The sequence below is a fragment of the Tasmannia lanceolata genome, unplaced genomic scaffold (genome assembly GCF_043159265.1).
Source record: "Tasmannia lanceolata isolate RefF3 unplaced genomic scaffold, GAP_Taslan_0.1 ptg000037l, whole genome shotgun sequence".
NCBI classification, from domain to species: domain Eukaryota; kingdom Viridiplantae; phylum Streptophyta; class Magnoliopsida; order Canellales; family Winteraceae; genus Tasmannia; species Tasmannia lanceolata.
Genome location: NW_027518714.1, coordinates 19,267,716 through 19,282,210, shown reverse-complemented (window position 1 = coordinate 19,282,210; position 14,495 = coordinate 19,267,716). Strand labels below are relative to the sequence as shown.

Genomic DNA, 14,495 nt, shown 5'->3' with positions numbered 1-14,495 from the left:
TAGAAGAAAATAATCCTAATCAAATCTACTTTCCTAATCTATTTTGGTTGACTCTTCTAATCTACATGCCTAAGTTATCCACATGCCTCATTTAGCTAACTTACCCAATCTACCTCAAAGATGATCCAACGGTGAGATCTTATCCCAATCCAACCATTGGATAACACATATTCTAACATGCCCCCTCAAACGTATATGGATTGAAAATCGATATACGTTTGACAACAATAAAAAAAAAATCCAAATACATTAGAATTCCCCAAAATACAAATGTAATCAAAATCAACCGATTTGATGCACACTTTCAAAAGTCGATGACGAAGATCCTTTAATGAAGACTGATGTTGCTGCCAATGATCATTGATGATGATTGCCGAAGAAGATGCCGCTTGTTGATGTGTCACGAAGAGGGCTTAAAAGCCAATAGATCATAGCCTCGATGGACGAGTAGAAATGAGTCACTAAGGACCAAAGCCGGAATGGACAAGAATTGGGTCACTATGGACCAATGCCTGAATAGGCAAGAAAAGGCCTCGATGGGCAAGACAACATGGGTCGGTTTTACCGATTCTCATAGTATAGAAAACTCTCTTTCAGGCACGCACTTCAAAAGAAATGAATCACCTCAACTAAAAGAAGATAATATTCCAGGCACGCACCTAAATAAGGTACCTCAACTGAAATACATTAAATGAGATCTTAAGATTTAGAAAAGAAGAGAGAAATTAAGAAATTGAGAGGCGCGACAAAAACATTGATAGCAAATATTGGGACAATACGTGAATAACAGTGCATATATCAAATATGGGGTTGTGAGATGAGACGGCTTTCAAGAAAACAATAGGGTTAAAAAAAAGGCATGGGGAAGACGCACGTTGACAAAAAAAAGTAGAAGCAAGGGGTGTCATGACCAATACTATATGTTGGGTACTTTCCAGAAACAAAGAAAATGGTTGGATCGAACATATGGGTTATTAATCTCCAAACTCATCAAATTTCTCCTCCATGAAGCAAGAATCAAACAAGATATCAGATCGAAATTTCACTTTGGGTTATTCGCAGACACCTAAGGAGCATATAAAGGTGAAAGAGCCGCTCTTGAATAGAAAAAGAAAGAAGCTGCAAGTAATGTTGATGATGATTGTTGTGAAGGTGGAGGACTTTTGATCCAACTGTTGGTAGACTTATCCTCTCTTTAATTGCAGACTTTAATGACATACAACCTGCTAGCTCTTTTTTTTTTGTGGTGTCTCTCAGATTCCACACACCCTTTTTACATCCATCATAAAAGGTGGGAAAGGAGGAGACGGAAGAGGACAAAGTCTAGTGCCGGAGGAAATAGAGTAGATGGGTGGGAAAATAGTAGATGGGTGTGAGACGCGCACAAACTGTTTGTGGGTGGGTCCGAGAGAAAGGTAGACAGAGAGACAGAGAGTTAAAATTGCAGCGGGAGTGCAGATTGTTTGAGGCCCGGCGGAAAAGACGAGTGTTTTTATCAGGCCGAGGTTGGATCGACCCCCGCTCTGATACCATGAAGAATTTTGGAGATTTTTACTAATCTTGGATGATTTACATTAAGCACAAAGGAGTGTTTTTATAGAACACTCAAATGATAAACATAGAAGGGAGATCAAGATCTACTTTCCTAATCTCTTTTGGTTGCCTCTTCTAATCTGCATGCTTAATTTATCCACGTGCCTCATTTAGCTAACTTACCCAATCTACCTCCAAGATGATCCAACGGTGAGATCTTATCCCAATCCAACCATTGGATAACACATATTCTAACACAAAGTGCGAATGACATCACATAACCAGTGAGTGAAAAATAAGACACAACTGTAAAAAAAGCAGGGTGTTGGAAAAAAAACATACAGTCTCCTTCTCTGTGTTCCAAACATATCTTTTGTGCTTGGTGCCTTTTCTCTACATGGAAAAAAGGTTCATGTAGCTTAATGGTTTGAATTTAAGAAAATAGTACCCCATTCACATTAGAGAAACAAAACAACAATAGCATTTTATCCACGTGCCTCATTTAGCTAACTTACCCAATCTACCTCCAAGATGATCCAACGGTGAGATCTTATCCCAATCCAACCATTGGATAACACATATTCTAACACAAAGTGCGAATGACATCACATAACCAGTGAGTGAAAAATAAGACACAACTGTAAAAAAAGCAGGGTGTTGGAAAAAAAACATACAGTCTCCTTCTCTGTGTTCCAAACATATCTTTTGTGCTTGGTGCTTTTTCTCTACATGGAAAAAAGGTTCATGTAGCTTAATGGTTTGAATTTAAGAAAATAGTACCCCATTCACATTAGAGAAACAAAACAACAGTAGCATTATTAGAATAAAATGACAATCTGAGAAAATAATATATTTCTCAGCTCATTCTCCCAAAAAATAATGAAAAATATGAACCATTACATGAATAATCAAGCCACAAAACACCCAACAGAATAATAATAATATGCCTGTCTGCATCACACTCAACAAAATAACAAGATAATAACAAAATAAGCCCCCTTTTTCTCTCTACACTTGGAAGGGCCAAGGCCAATCATTCAAATCCTCCTCTTGCACCTTAGCACTCCTCTTCATAGCACTAGTACTCCCATCCCCTTCAACATATTCATAATATCTCAACACAAATGCAAGTCCCAACACAACCCACTCCAAACAAAACATCAATATACAAAGCCCACCTGCCAATTTCAATATCACCACACCATCTTCTTCCCTAACATAAGATTTCAACCCTCCAAGAAAATCCCCTGTTCTTGTGAAAATAAGAACAGAAACTGACCCTTGGAAAATCGCGGTTAGGACCGTCACCACCATGTGGGCCGCGTACCACCTATTAGTCCCGGCAGTCGCGGCCGCACAGCCGGAAATTGCGGCTGCGATGGTAAAAATGTGGAGGAGGATTAAGAAGAAGCCGCAAATCGAGGGGACGAGGCGGAGAGATAGTGTGAGGAAAATGCAACTTGAGGCTGATCCTAAGAGGATGTAGTTACATAAGAGGAAGATTTTGTGAGTGTGGTGATGTGAATTGGTTGAGGAGATGCCCATATTGGTGCAATTGAGGAAGATTCCGGCGAGATGGGGATCGGATTCAGGCAATTGAGAAGCTCTTTGATGGGTTTTCCGGCGAGGGAACTATTTTTGTGAGGGCTGAGTTGATGAGAGGGAGAATTGTGAGAAGAGAGAATGGTGAGAGATTTGGGAGTGATGTTCTTATTTGAGGCTTGTTGGAGGAGGAAATATGACCGTTGGAAGGGTACACATCAGCAAATGAGAGTAACGGCTAGTTTTCCTATTTGCTTTACTTTTGCTCGATGACTGCACTATCTGCTTTAACCACGTGGCACATGTGGATTGTGATTCAGACCATTGACCAGGTGGGGCCACCAGATTAATGGGCCATTTCCAAAAATCATTGCCGTGGGATCATCTTAGTAATCAGATCTACAAATGGACGGATAGGAAAAGATTGATCAATAAATGGGCATTGTTTCATGATAAATTCTAGGACCTATTACCAATGGGGGACAAACTTTAGGTGAAATTATCAACAGGACCCACGCTTTTCAAAAATTATCAATGAAGGACAAAAGAGGTCTTGTCAGTAAAAGCTGGACGAAAATGCCCTTTGGCATTTACAACATGTTTTGACCTTGTTTTTTCTTTCTTCCCTCTTCTTTTACTTTTCCATTATCACCATTTTTTATTTTTTACCCTACTAGTCATCCTCCTCTTGTTCAGCCACCATTGTTGCTGGCAAATTTTGAAAACTTGAATGTTGAGTTCTTACTATCTATCTCTCTGTATCTAGGTTTTGTTTTTCTTTCTTTTCTTAGGGTTTTGCACTATTTTTCATTCATTTGTTTCTGATTTATCTTGTTTAGGGTTTAAGCAGTTTGTATTTTAGGGTGCGTTCTGGAGATAATGCATGGATGGCTTCACTCACTTTTTTGGAAGACAAGTATAAGAAAAAATTGATGTAATACATGAATGGATGGCTACAGATTTTTTGATTAACTTTATTTATTTATTTTTATAATACACAAATTGGGATGTAATACATGAAGCACAATTAATGAAAACAACATCCATGTCTTTTGTTATTAGAAGAGTTGCTATAGGCAGGGGTTTTGTAGCAGAAGGGGTTTACCAACTCTCTGCAGGGGGTTAGTAACTCTCAAAAGTAGGGTTACCAATTTTCGAATGGACTTATCAAGTGTTTGAAAATTGGTCGAGGGTACTGAAGTATTGGAAGGGGGTTTTCAAGTCTTTGGGACTGGGGTTATTTAGTATAAAAAAATGGGGTTACCAATTTCAGAATGAGGTGATCAAGTCCCTGAAAATTGCAAAGGGTACTGGAGTTTTGGAAGGGTGTTTTCAAGTATCTGGGATTAGGGTTATCTAGTATAAAAAATTGGGTTACCAATTTCCGAATGGGCTTATCAAGTCCTTGAAAATTGGCCGAGGGTATTGGAGTTTTGGAAGGGGGTTTTCAAGTCTCTGGGATTGGGGTTATCAAGTATCAAAATGAGGTTACCAATTTCCGAATGGGCTTATCAAGTCCCTGAAAATTGGCCGAGGGTACTAGAGTTTTGGAAGGGGGTTTTCAAGTGTTTGGGATTGGGGTTATCTAGTATCAAAATGGGGTTACCAATTCACGAATGGGCTTATCAAGTCCCTTAAAATTGGCCGAGTGTACTGGAGTTTTGGAAGGGGGTTTTCAAGTCTCTGGGGTTGGGGTTATCCAGTATCAAAATGGAGTTACCAAATTCCGAATGGGCTTATCAAGTCCCTTATGAACACGTTATTACTTCCTGTTTTTTTTTAACTCATTCATTTTCACCGTTTTTTCTTTCTACCCTACGATTCATCTTCCTCATCCTCCAATGAAAGGGAGAATGAGAAATGTAAAACCCTAAAACAAATGAAAAACAAAACCTACAAATAGAGAGATAGATGGGAATGAACTCACGTTTCAATTTTTCGAGTTTTCTCGCCTCCAATGGTGACTAAATGATGAAGAAGATGACTGGTAAGGTAAAAAAAACAAAGTTGAAAATGAAAAAGTAAAAAAAAAAGAGGGAAAGAAGAGAGAAGAGGAAAAAGTGGAAAAGCAAAACGTGTTGCTTAAGAAAAGGGCATTTTCGTCTAGCTTTTAATGACAAGACCTCTTTTGTCCCTCGTTGATAATTTCTGAAAAGCATGAGTCCTGTTGATAATTTCGCCTAATTTTTGTCCCCCATTGGTAATTGTTCCTAAATTCTATGGTGCCCGATCAGCTACGATAATTTTATCACGCCCATTAAAGCAATAATCGGGATCAGCCTCCACATGGTGTGAGATGTTTGAGAGGGCAAGCTGCCCTGCAAAAATTAGGTGGGAACCACCTGCAGACGATGCTCCAAATTAGGGGTGCAGCTAGGGTCGGGTTCAATCCGAAAAATAAATAAATAAATAAAGCCGGGTCGGGTCGGGTTGAGTTTTCCCAACCCGGATTGAGTTTGGGTTGGGTTCTGGTTGAGAGTTTGGGCAAACCGACCTGAGTGAAGCCTAACATTTCCATGATTTTTTTTTTGTAAGCTTAAAAACTCAGGTTGGGTCGGGTCTGAGCTGGAAATCAGGTTAGTTCATGTTCGGATCGGGAAAAAAGGGTTCCTCGAGTAGGATCAGGTTGGTCCCAACCCGACGCGAGTAGCACCCCTAATCCAAACCGTGCATTCTTAGCCGATGGTATCAAAGCCATCGCGTGACTCATAACTTGCAAACCAAGGTTGAGGATAGCCAACCACCACATAAACAAGGAATTTGTGACGTGTTTGGTAACGAAGAAAATACTTAAAATTATGTTGTTAATCCCCCCTTTGCCAGACTTTAATCCTATTTTATGTCAAATCACGCCAACAAGGGGGCGTATAATCCTCTTGTGTGTGTGTGTGTGGGGGGGGGGGGGATCATCTCCCCATGTATTTTGTTTAAAAGATTGGAATATTTTAGAGACTAGTTTTGCACCATAAATGATGTCCGCTCCCTTTTCTCAAACCATAGAACGGCCATCGATAATCAAACACGAATTTGACGGGTGTCATGATGTTTCAATAACATTCCCTTCCCTTCCATGCCTGGGGTACCGATACATCATAGGCTTGTAATTATTCGAGGGACGCCATGGTTAGCAATGATGACCATGACCTTGATACTTTCAATTGAGTGGGATGTGATTAGCACAGTTCAAATGATCGTTTGCCTGCCTTGTTTAGCATCTGGGTCCATTTGAAATAAACTATACAGTCGTGACTTGTATATTTGGGAACCCTAGGTCTAGAAGTGGAGGTCTAACAATAAAACGGTTTATTTTCTTCAATTTTTTGATAGGATTTACATTATTGAATATTATTTGTGTGAGATTGAATGCGTTCATCCAAATTGGTAATGAAAAAAAAACGGTATGTTAACGTAAAGCGTCTCCATTTTCAATCGGTCATTTTCCCTTAAGATTGGGTCTAACTTTTTGTTTTTAATAGCTGGCTCTATATTGTCGGGTCATCTTTTGATAGCTTTAATTTAGGGAAATGATATCTGCACTACCTTGTGTTAATAATGACATTCCTGACATTGTTATATATACACACAAACTAGTAAAAAATCCCGTGCGATGCACGGGCCGACAAAGAACTGTACGGACCACATCATCGGTAGATCCAAACCGTCCATGTGCCTGTAAAATCATTTTCATAGGTTGATCCTAGCCCTCCAATCTATAGAGGTTTTCATAATTAAAAAAGCATAAAGGAGGGGGGTAGGATTGAAATTATGCAGCTTTAATGGGTGCATTTGTTAAAAAGCATAAAGAAGAGGGTAGGATTTGAAAATATGTGGGTTGAATGGGTGCCTTTGTCAAAAAAAAGTGATGTGTAATTCTCATAGAATTTTGGGAGAAATTCAAATAATTCTCTCATTTTCTCCTCTACTATATATATATATATACACTAGTTGCAGTCCCGTGCGATGCATGGGGTGAAGAAAAATTAGTATTTAAAAAAACTATCTATAATCCTCTCTCTATCTACGGAATTGTAAATTTTTTTTTTAATTTCGTATGTATCGATTCATCGAAGTCCAATAGGCATTACTCTCCATAAATATAGCGTGTATCTAATCTAAACTCACAACTTCTATGTATCGTCTCTTTTAAGAGAGAGAAAAATATACATGCCAGTTCTGTGTGTATAGACCCTTAATTTTAGGCAATATTTCCATTCCTTGATTTTAGCCTTTTTTCAAATCCAAAATAAGAAGTGTATTTTAGTATTTTAGGAGATTTAATCTGTGGAGAGATATTATTTTAATCAATCCTTTATTTTTGGCGATTTTTCCATTCCTTGATTTTAGGCGTTTTAAATTCCGGGTGCCACATCCCCTTAACACGTTTTTAAATTTCGTTATTAAGGTTACATGTGAAACGGTGTGCCACGTCTCCTTAATGTGTTATTAAATTTTGGAATGCAGTGGGGGTGACACGTGGCGCAGCCTTAGCTTCCCACATTCAGCTTTACTTATATATATATATATATATATATATATATATATATATATATATATATATATATATGAGGAAATTTTTTCTAGTTGGCCGACTAGAGAACCTTCTCTAGTCCGCCGACCAAAAAACACAGTGGTTCCATATTATTTGGATAATAAAAAATATTCATTTGATAGGCCCTAGCATAGATAGGGTGTGCCCAAAAAATCAGCTGGATAGGATCATCCTGACCCTTTTATTTGTGGAGGTTAAAAATGGATAGATTTGTGGACTTTATAAGCATATGTCCATTTTAACCTCCATAAATCGAAGGGTTAGGATGATCCTATAGAGACGATTTTTCAGGCACATCTTATCTATGTCAGGGCCCATCAAATGAATGTTTTGGATCATCAAAACAACGTGGGCTCACTGTGTTTTTAACTTCCACTGTCAATTTTTAACCTCCACAAATCGAAGGGCTAGGATGATCGTATGGAGCTGATTTTTTGGGCACACCCTATCTATGCCTGGGCCCATCAAATGAATGCTTTGGATCATCCAAACAACATGGGCCCACTGTGTTTTTGGTCGGCGGACTAGAGAAGGTTCTCTAGTCGGCCGACTAGAAAAACTTTCCTTTCTCTCTCTCTCTCTCTCTCTCTCTCTCTCTCTCTATATATATATATATATATATATATAATAGTAAAAAAAAAACCCCGTGCGATGCACGGGCAGACAAAGAACTGTACGAACCTCATCATAGGTTGATCCAAACAGTTCATGTGATGGACCACAACATCAATGGGTTGTGCCCGTAAAATCATTTTCATAGGCTGATCCTAGCCCTCCAATCTATAGAGGTTTCCACAATTAAAAAAGCATATAGGAGGGGGTAGGATTGAAATTATGTGGTTTTAATGGGTGCCTTTGTTAAAAAGCATAAAGCACGGGGTAGGATTGAAAAATGTGGGTTGAATGGGTGCCTTTGTTAAAAAAAGTCAAAAAAATTGATGTGTAATTCTCATAGAATTTTGGGAGAAATTCAAATAATTCTCTTCTTTTCTCTTATGCTATACGATGCACGGGCCGACAAAGAACTGTATGGACCACATCATAGGTTGATCCAAACCGTCCATGTGATGGAACACAACATCAATAGGTTGTGCCCGTGAAATCATTTCCATAGGCCGATCCTAGCCCTCCAATCTATAGAGGTTTCCATAATTAAAAAAGCATAAAGGTAAGGGGGTAGGATTGAAATTATGTGACTTTAATGGGTGCTTTGGTTAAAAAGCATAAAGGAGGGGGTAGGATTGAAAATATGTGGGTTGAAAGGGTGCCTTTGTTAAAAAAGTCAAAAAAAGTGATGTGTAATTCTCATAGAATTTTAGGAGAAATTCAAATAATTCTCTCATTTTCTCTTCTGTTATATAGTATACTAGTAAAAAATCTTGTGCGATGCACGGGCTGACAAAGAACTGTACGGACGACATCATAGGTTGATCCAAACCGTCCATGTGATGGAACACAACAAAAATAGGCTGTGCCCGTAAAATCGTTTCCATATAAAGGTTTCCATAATATGTTGTTCCTCTTAAAGTGCCCGAAATTCGTCAATATTTTGAAAGCCATCCTGAATCCGTAGTATTATGTAATATGTTCACAAAAATCCGTAGTATTATGTAACAGATACATCCAATCCGTAATTTTGCGAAGCAAAAACGTCAATTTTTTTTTAAATTACAAAAGCATAAAGGAGGGGGATATGATTGAAATTATGTGGCTATAATGGGGGCCTTTGTTAAAAATCATAAAGGAGAGGGTAGGATTGAAAATATGTGGGTTGAATGGGTGCCTTTGTTAAAAAAAAGTCAAAAAAGTGATGTGTAACTATAGGAAAAATTCAAAAAATTCTCTCATTTTCCCTTCTGCTATATAGTATACTGGTAAAAAACTCTGTGCGATGCACGGGCCGACAAAGAACTGTACGGACCACAGCATAGGTTGATCCAAACCGTCCATGTGATGGAACACAACAACAATAGGTTGTGCCCCAAAAATCATTTCTATAGGCTGATCCTAGCCCTCCAATCTATAGAGGTTTCCATAATATGCTGCTCCTCTTAAATCTGATGATTAAGATCACCCTATAGATTTTTTTTAAAAAAAAAGCATAGAGGGGGGTAGGATCGAAATTATGTGGCTTTAATGGGCGCCTTTGCTAAAAAGCATAAAGGAGGGGCGGTAGGATTGTAATTATGTGGCCCTCATGGGTGCCTTTGTGAAAAAGCATAAAGGAGGGGGTAGTATTGCAAATATGTGTGTTGAATGGGTGCCTCTGTCTAAAAAAAATCAAAAAAATATGAAATGAGGAAGGGGAGGGCTGTCACATGGGCAGTGAACAGTAAACCCCCCTCCCTCTTTATTATATTAGAAATATATATATTAAAGAGGAAGGGGCATTTTACTGTTCATCATGCTCACGTGTCAACCTCCCCTTTCGTCTTAGCATAACCTAGATTGTGTCTAATTTCGAAAAAACAATTGCCTTATGTGTCAACCTCCCATTCGTGGCAAAAAAAAATGGCTGACGATATGCTTAAATCTCGGCCCAGATTTGCGAGATTTTCCCATGAGAAATTGCTTGCTTTTTGTATCAGCATTACTCATTTTACCATTAACCCATTTGCTGCTATAAAACATCTATATCTATGACAAATTATTCGAGGCTAAAATCGTCAATTTCAACGAAAATTACCAACATAGGGTACCTGTCTATGACAATTACGGCAAAAAACTACGAAGAAGAGGTATAGACATATGACAATGACGAAAAACTACGGTATATTACTAATGCAGGACACTTGCAAAATATTGATGGATTCCGGGCACCTGAAGAGGAACAACAATTATGGAAACCTCTATCGGTTGGAGGGCTAGGATCAGCCTATATCAATTGGAGGACTAGGATCAACCTATGGAAATGACTTTACGGGCACAAACGATTGATGTTGTGTTCCATCACATGGACGGTTTGGATCAACTTATAACTCTCTATCGATCGGAGGGTGCGGATCAACCTATGAAAATTATTTTTGGGGCACAACCTTTTTCGGCACTGGCCCATTTAATGGACGGTTTGGATGATCCTATGGTATGGGCCATACCGTACATTTTAATAAAGTGAGGAGTGCGATCATCAAAATACGGTCAGTAGTGCCATGATAAAATATGGTACTGAGGACTTTAGCACTATACATAATTTGAAACCATCGTTGTTACGTGGATGTTCCCATGCGGGTCCGATTCGGTTGGGCTGGGTAGGGTTAAGCTTTTTTCGCAAATCGGGTTGGGATGGGTTGGGAAAAAACAACCTGAATTGAAAATCGGGTTGGGAAGGCACAACCGATTGATGTTGTGTTTCATCACATGGACGGTTTGGATCAACCTATAACCCTCTATAGATCAGAGGGTTCGGATCAACCTATGAAAATTAGTTTTTGGGGCACAACCTATTTAGGCAGTGGCCCATCTAATGGACGGTTTGGATGATCCTATGGTACGACCCATACCGTACATTTTAATAAAGTGAGGAGTGCGATCATCAAAATATATCAGTAGTGCCATGATAAAAGATGGTAGTGAGAACATTAGCACTATATATAATTTGAAACCATCGTTGTTACTTGGATGTTCCCATGCGGGTCTTACTGAACCCGAACCCGACAGGTTCAACCTGAATTTGGGTTGGGTCGGATTAAGCTTTTTCGCAAATCGGGTTGGGTTGGGTTGGGAAAAATCAACCCGAATTGACAATCGGGTTGGGTAGGATTGGGTTGAGGTACTGATGCGAAAATTGGAGTTTGCCATTATGGCATTGGATTTTGTAAATCGGGTTGGATAGGCACAACCAATTGATGTTGTGTTCCATCACATGGACGGTTTGGATCAACCTATAACCCTCTATAGATCGGAGGGTTCGGATCAACCTATGAAAATTATTGTTGGGGCACAACCTATTTAGGCAGTGGACCATCTAATGGACGGTTTGCATCATCCTATGGTACGGGCCATACCGTACATTTTAATAAAGTGAGGAGTGCGATCATCAAAATACGGTCAGTAGTGCCATGATAAAAGATGGTAGTTAGGACATTAGTACTATATATAATTTGAAACCATCGTTGTTACTTGGATGTTCCCACGCGGGTCGGGTTCAACCCCGACGGGTTCAACCCGAATTTGGGTTGGGTCGGATTAAGCTTTTGCACAAATCGGGTTGAGAAGGGTTGGGAAAAATCAACCCGAATTGACAATCGAGTTGGATGAATTTTTGTGTGTGTGTTGCGTATCTGATACAGTTGTTAATGATACATGTGTATGAAACCCAAGGACCTTCACGCTCCAACAACTCTTCTTGCAACAGTGTATCCTTCATTGCTTATTTACTTCAAGGACATAGTTCGGGATGTTTTGTCATATAACTCATTGAATAAATGAATATAAAGGGGGAAGTTTAAATAGAAGGTGAAACTAATATATCAAAACTTGGACGGCAAAACTACAATTTTTGTATAAAAAAAATATGCTCACTATCTACAGGATCTGAACACTATGGTTGGATGAATTCTTCTTGCATGTTTGAGACTGTTTCTTTTTAACCGCTTAAAAAATATATTTGTTGACTGCTTTGCTAAGCCTCCCCACGACTCCCATGGCATAAACTTGATTGGATCATTTTTGTTTTCCCTAAATGAGTTTTGGTTTATCTATATTGGTCTTCTGATGAAGGTCGTGGTGCAAAATACCAGAACTACCTAACGTATTGTGAACATAATTCCATTGACAGACATGTTTTTTGAGGCTTTCTCTGTTAGGCCTGTTCATTTGCCTGCATGTTGCTTTTCTTCGTTTTTTTTTTTGGTTTTTTTAAACAATGTTGGGTTAATTGCTGCATATTTTATTTTTCTTTTTGTAACAGTTTTAATGCACATTTTGTATCATTTACTTTTTCCTTTTCCTTTATTGTCACCTGTGCATCGCACAGGGTTTCTTACTAGTGACAATATAAAGCTCATAATAAATGAGTGGTATATGTGGTTGGTTGAGTGATAAGGTTCCCTTTTAATTCCAAATTCAAGGGGTTCTCTTTGGGGCCCAAACCACCCAAAAGAAATGACTCCATTATTTTAAACTTTGAAATGTCCCCTCAAATAGACCAGAGACCTTGTGCTGAGAGTGACCCACCTGTCCCACCAAGACTAAAACAATAAATCTGAACCGTTGGTAACGATTGGCTCTTCATTCAATAGAAAAGACAGTGCATGATATTCAATTGTTGATATTCATGATTTGAATAAGTAACTATACACTTGCTAAGACCCTGTTCGTTTCAGATTTTGAGAATTGATTTTGAGTCCAAAACTTATTATTGGACTCAAAATTGATTTTTACTAGTGTGTCTATATATATATATATATATATATATATATATATATATATATATATATATATATATATATATATCACACACACACACAAGTAAAAAACCCCGTGCGATGCACGATGCGACAAAGAACTGTACGGACCACATCATAGGTTGATCCAAACCGTCCATGTGATGGAACAAGACATCAATACGTTGTGCCCGTAAAATCATTTCCATAGAGGTTCCATAATTAAAAAAACATAAAGGACAGGGGTAGGATTGAAATTATGTGGCTTTAATAGGTGCTTTTTGTTAAAAAGCATAAACGAGGGGGTAGGATTGATAATATGTGGGTTGAATGGGTACCTTTGTTAAAAAAAGTCAAAAAAAGTGATGTATAATTCTCATAGAATTTTGGGAGAAATTCAAATAATTCTCTCATTTTCTCTTCTGCTATATAGTATACTAGTAAAACTCCCTGTAGGATGCACGGGCCGACAAAGAACTGTACGGACCACATCATAGGTTGATTCAAACCGTCCATGTAATGGAACACAACAGAAATAGGTTGTGCCCGTAAAATAATTTCCATAGCCTGATCCTAGCCCTCCAATCTATAGAGGTTTCCATAATTAAAAAAGCATAAAGGAGGGGTGTAGGATTGAAATTATGTGGCTTTAATGGGTGCCTTTATGAAAAAGCATAAAGGAGGGGGTAGGATTGAAAATATGTGGGTTGAATGGGTGCCTTTGTTAAAAAAGTCAAAAAAAGTGATGTGTAATTCTCATAGAATTTTGGGAGAAATTCAAATAATTATCTTCTTTTCTCTTCTGCTATATAGTATACTAGTAAAAAACCCCGTGCGATGCACAGGTCGACAAAGAACCGTACGGACCACAGCATAAGTTGATCTAAACCGTCCATGTGATGGAACACAACATCAATCGGTTGTGCCCCAAAAATCATTTACCAAAACAAATGAAGAATACAATATTTTATGAAGATTTGTATTGCCTAAGAGGCAAAAGGAAGAAGGAGAGAACATAAAAAATTGATAATATTCACATCATAGTCCAATAACCCTTTTCGGAATCCCTAACGCCAATACTTCAGGGAGAATAAAAACAAAAATAAAATAAGGGAAACACTTCTAAAACCGGTTCCTGTGATGAGTGAAGTCAGACGAATGATTTGGCTGCTCTTTATTTGCCATTTGTGCGCGTTTCACGATGAAAGTTCCCATGGTTTTTTCTGAATGGGATCCCGTATTCGTAGTAATAAGTACAAACATTTGAAATTAACAGGGTGCCAATAATTTTATATGCATATGACTACAGTAAGGGAATAAAACTTTGCAAACTAAACAGAAAATTCATTTCATAAGATGGTAGATCCATGGTAAAAGAAACAAAAAACTAAATAATAAAAGAAATTCATTAAATTACCTCGATGGAAAGCCAAAGTTGGAAGGACAATTGGTATGCCATCTTTGTCTTTGTCTCTGACGAAGAAGTG

General features: G+C 38.3%; 1 protein-coding gene across 1 annotated transcript; it reads right to left on the bottom strand.

Moving 5' to 3' along the window:
• Positions 1-2,323: 2,323 nt before the first annotated feature.
• On the bottom strand, positions 2,324-3,234 carry LOC143861941 (uncharacterized). The gene has a single exon (XM_077372909.1). It carries the CDS (start codon positions 3,076-3,078, stop codon positions 2,542-2,544), a length of 537 nt encoding a protein of 178 aa, XP_077229024.1. The 5' UTR covers positions 3,079-3,234; the 3' UTR covers positions 2,324-2,541.
• Positions 3,235-14,495: the final 11,261 nt, after the last annotated feature.